This window comes from Ursus arctos, unplaced genomic scaffold (assembly GCF_023065955.2).
Source record: "Ursus arctos isolate Adak ecotype North America unplaced genomic scaffold, UrsArc2.0 scaffold_19, whole genome shotgun sequence".
NCBI classification, from domain to species: Eukaryota; Metazoa; Chordata; class Mammalia; order Carnivora; family Ursidae; genus Ursus; species Ursus arctos.
The window spans coordinates 7,708,379-7,712,644 of record NW_026622863.1 but is presented as its reverse complement, the minus strand read 5'-3'; the positions used below and the strand labels follow the sequence as shown (position 1 = coordinate 7,712,644).

Sequence of the window (4,266 nt, the reverse complement as noted above, 5' to 3'; positions counted from 1 at the left end):
AACCCTGAAGCTGAAAGGAAGTGCAATCAGTCCGCGCCCCCAGATCTTGCCAGATCTCCCGGCTTGAGCCGGGCCGCCGCCTGCGGCTCCGGATTCACTGAACACGCAGGTTCAAGGTCGCCCGGGGGTGACCGCAGCGCTAGGTGCCCCAGTGGCCAGCATCCCCATCCCGACCCGCCTCAGCTTGTGGTCCGGAGCTCGCGCTTCTGCTCTGGACGTGACCGAGAGGTCCGCTCATCCTTCTGCTTCCGCAGGGTTAACTGCCTGCGTTCATCCTTCAGGTCTCCGCCTGCCGGCTCCTCGGACTGGAACGAGCCCTTCCTCCCACCCTCTCCGCAGCTCCCCTCTGCCTGCCCCTTGGGGAAACTGTATTTTTGCTTCCCCGTTTGTGATTACGTGTGTGTGTAAAGTTCTAAGTCAATGCGTGAGGAAAAATTCTTCTAGGGTCAAAATTACTCTTGAAAAATCGCCCATAAATCACAAGATTCGGCGTCTACCCTCAACGCTGACGCGCAGACACACGTGGATAAAACAAGAAGTAAAGGTGCACAGTACATAAAAAATACGGATGCAATATTAAACTGTAAGTGCAAAAGAGAAAATGCGATCAGGTAAATGAAACTGCGTGCGATGCCACTGTACTTGTCACTGCCTGGTGTGCAGGACTGTAAGAGGCACGAAGGCAGGCCTCGTCTGCTTTGGCTCACCACTGCATCCTCAGAGCCCCGCCCAGTGCCTGGCACTTCGTACGCGTTCAAAGATCTATTCCGAATAAATGAACGAAAGAAGGAAGGAGTGCACACTCGATGGGACTCCGCGGCACGCAGACAAGGGGGTTCGAGAGGTGGGCGAGGGCGGCTGGGGTAACTCCATCGCGGTGGCCGCGGGCTGGGGAAGCGGGTGCTGAGACTGGCCTGGAGTCCCGCAAGCCGGCTCCGGACAGTGACACCTGCACCGCCCCTGGAGGCCACCGCGCACGCCCCGCCCCGTCCCGCCGCGCACGCACGCGCCCTGCAGCCCGGCCGCCGGGCCAGCTCGCCCGCCCAAGCTCACCCGCGCGCCGGCTGCCCCTCGCGCCTGCGCCCGCTGGGGGGCGCTCCCCTCCCACCCCGCGCGCCCACACCCGGGCGCCTCACGCGCCCCTGATTCTATTCCCGACCCTGGGCGCGCGCGCCGCCTCCTACCTGCAGGCCGGCGATTGGAGGCGGGCGGAAGGGCTGAGGGGGCTGAATAAGACGCTGGCATGAGGAGAAAGAGCGAGCGGCCGCGGCAGACACTCCGGGCACGGGCGCGCGCGTGCGCGCTCCCGGTCCTCGCTCCTTCAGTCGACTCCCGGCCAGAGCCCAACCCCGCTGCCGCGCGCCTCCCGCCTCGCCGCGCCTAATAACAACGGCGCCCTGGGTCAGGTGGCCGCGCGCGGACAACGCCGCCATTGGCTCAGCGGGGAGCGCGGCGCGTTAGGATTGGTTGGGAGGCGGAGTCTAGGCCGGTGCGGGGGCGGAGCTGTGGAGGGAGGCGGGCTAGGAGGCAGCGGGGGCGGGGCCAGGCGGCGGTCCGCGCCTTTGTGCCCGGCGCGCGCTCTCCGCCCGCTCCGGCTGCAGCGCCGGCTGCATCAATAATTCAGAGCGGCGGCAGCGGCGGCGGTGGCGGGTGTGAGCAGGAGGCGGCGGAAGCAGCGGGGACCGAGAGGCAGCGGCTATGCATCCAAGTGCGGCTGGGCAGCCGCGGCACCCCTGAGGCCCGGGCGGGGCTCCGGGAGCATCGCGCGGGGGGCACGCTTGCCTGGGAGTGCAAGGAAGAGCAGTAGTGTCCGGAGCGGCGTCTGTGAAGCTGCGCACGGAGCTGAGGAGGGGGCTTCGGAGTGGGGCTGGGGCGGGGGGGGCGGCTGGCGCAAGCAGCCCCCGGGGTGGGGGGCGGGGTGGGCGCCGGCGTCGCGATGCTGGGTGTCGTGGAGCTGCTGCTGCTGGGGGCGGCGTGGCTGGCGGGCCCGGCCCGCGGGCAGAATGAGACGGAGCCCATCGTGCTGGAAGGCAAGTGCCTGGTGGTGTGCGACTCCAACCCAACGTCCGATCCCACGGGCACAGCTCTGGGCATCTCTGTACGCTCTGGCAGCGCCAAGGTGGCTTTCTCTGCCATCAGAAGCACCAACCACGAGCCGTCCGAGATGAGTAATCGCACTATGATCATCTACTTTGACCAGGTGAGTGCTCCATGCAGATTGGTTTGCGGGGCGGGGGAGAGGTGGAAGGTTGATGTTCGATCCACTCCTAGGCTCTGCAGAGGCTCGGGGACAGGAGTTCGGGACTGACTCTTGTCTACTCCCCTTCGTTCCCGTCTCCTTATAGGTACTAGTGAACATCGGGAACAACTTTGATTCAGAACGCAGCACTTTCATCGCCCCGCGCAAAGGGATCTACAGTTTTAACTTCCACGTGGTTAAAGTCTACAACAGACAGACCATTCAGGTCAGCCACCGCCTCAGGGTCAGGCCCCGGCCCGGTAGGGGGCTATTAGCTGTAAGAGAGAGCGGGCCGTATGAGAGTGGGCGATAGAACCGGCAGCTGCGTGTGTCTGGGGTTGCTTGGGTGGACGAGTAGCAGGGGCTCACAGTTCTGTGGCTTGGACTGTCTCTTGCTTCTTTCGCGGGCTCTTGGAACCTAGTCCCCTTCCCACACAGAGTTTCCTGCCTTCACCTTCTGGGCCCCTCCAAAGAGGTCCTCCCCCTTTCCGACGGGACTGCAGGGATTTCCCATAGCGGTTGCTGGTTAGCATCAGAGACAGTTCCCTGGGACCTTCACCTTCAGCACCACAGACAGGATCCCCATCCCCTGTCCCAGCTCGGACGCCTGGACTCCTGTGTGCGTGCCTTCAGCACCAAGCTCAGGGGGACTCCTGGCATCCCTCTGGGGACGGACTCTGGGTTTTTGAACTACCAGCGCCGACCCCAAGCAGTTTGAAGGGTGGAGAAAGAAGGGAGGGAGTGTAGTGCTACTCCCTGCGGGCTCCAACCGTGCTCCAGCCAGCACTCACCGGCTCTCCAGGTTCCCGAAGGTGTCCAGGTTTCCACTGGGCAGAGACAGAAGGCAGGATGCACAGCTGGGGAGAGGGCACTGGGCCTTTGGCTGCCGATGCCACGGCAAGGGCAAAAGGAGGTGGTGGCGGCGGGGTTGGATCTGGGATAGGAATTGAGTCTGGGTTTGGGGATGAAGCACAGAGTGCAGCCCTGGCGGAATTTCTCACCCGCCAGAACCCTTGCCCGGCTTCTCCACTGTGTCTCCAGTGTATCCAGGCAGCTAGGGCCAGGAGGAACTAGGGTTTTCATTGGTTTTGTTTGTTCTCCCGGAAACTCCAGTTGCCTGAGTTTCTCTTTGAATGGGGGTGCGGGGGGGGGCGCGAAAGTCTCAGGGCACCTGAGCCACCTACGGGTTCGTTAAACTGGATAAAAGAGCGCAGTCGGGATTTGCTTGGCACGCTCAAGGAATGAAAGTGACTCTTGGGGGGCAGGCCCTTCCTGTCACCCAGTTTGGCTGTCTTTCGTCCCATTCAACCCTCAGCAGTAAGCTGCAAAGCCCCTTTTTCTACGCCCACCCCTTCCACCATGTTCCCAGGCCTTTATGGCTGTTAGCCAAGTGGCGAAGGTTCGCGTCTTTACCGCCGCTTCGGGACCCGCCTAGGTTGCTCCTCTGACGCAGGCCTTTCTCTTTCCCAGGTGAGCCTCATGTTAAACGGGTGGCCGGTGATTTCAGCCTTTGCTGGTGACCAGGATGTGACCCGGGAGGCCGCCAGCAATGGAGTTCTAATCCAGATGGAGAAAGGCGACCGAGCATACCTCAAGCTGGAGCGGGGGAACTTGATGGGGGGCTGGAAGTACTCGACCTTCTCCGGATTCCTGGTGTTTCCCCTCTGACTGGCTCATCGCCGGAATGGAGGCGGGGAGAGGGCGAAGGCAGGAGGAAGGCAGGAGGGGGGATGAGAAAGAGGCTGAAATCTAGAGGACGAGAAAGCGGCACGACTTGAAACTTCCTACATGTTCCCCAGCTGTATCCGGGTAAAAGGTGCGCGCCGGCGGTCGGACCACTCTGTCCGTTTCCTCATTAGGAGGAGTAAATTCCGCTTAGCTCTGCGCACTCCCATTTCCAAAAATAAACTCGTCTCCCCCATTCCGGTTGAAGTAATCAAGAGAGACTGCCTTGTCATTGTTTCTACCCCCATGTTCCTATTCCCTACAATTTATACGAAAGAAACTTTGTATTTCACTGTATAATG

General features: G+C 61.9%; 1 protein-coding gene across 1 annotated transcript; it reads left to right on the top strand.

The window, feature by feature from the left end:
* The first annotated feature begins 1,936 nt into the window (after positions 1 to 1,936).
* CBLN1 (cerebellin 1 precursor) lies at positions 1,937 to 3,907 on the top strand. The gene is made up of 3 exons (XM_026493683.2): positions 1,937 to 2,200; positions 2,346 to 2,465; positions 3,710 to 3,907. Exons 1-3 carry the CDS (start codon positions 1,937 to 1,939, stop codon positions 3,905 to 3,907), a joined length of 582 nt encoding a protein of 193 aa, XP_026349468.1.
* The last annotated feature ends 359 nt before the right edge of the window (positions 3,908 to 4,266 follow it).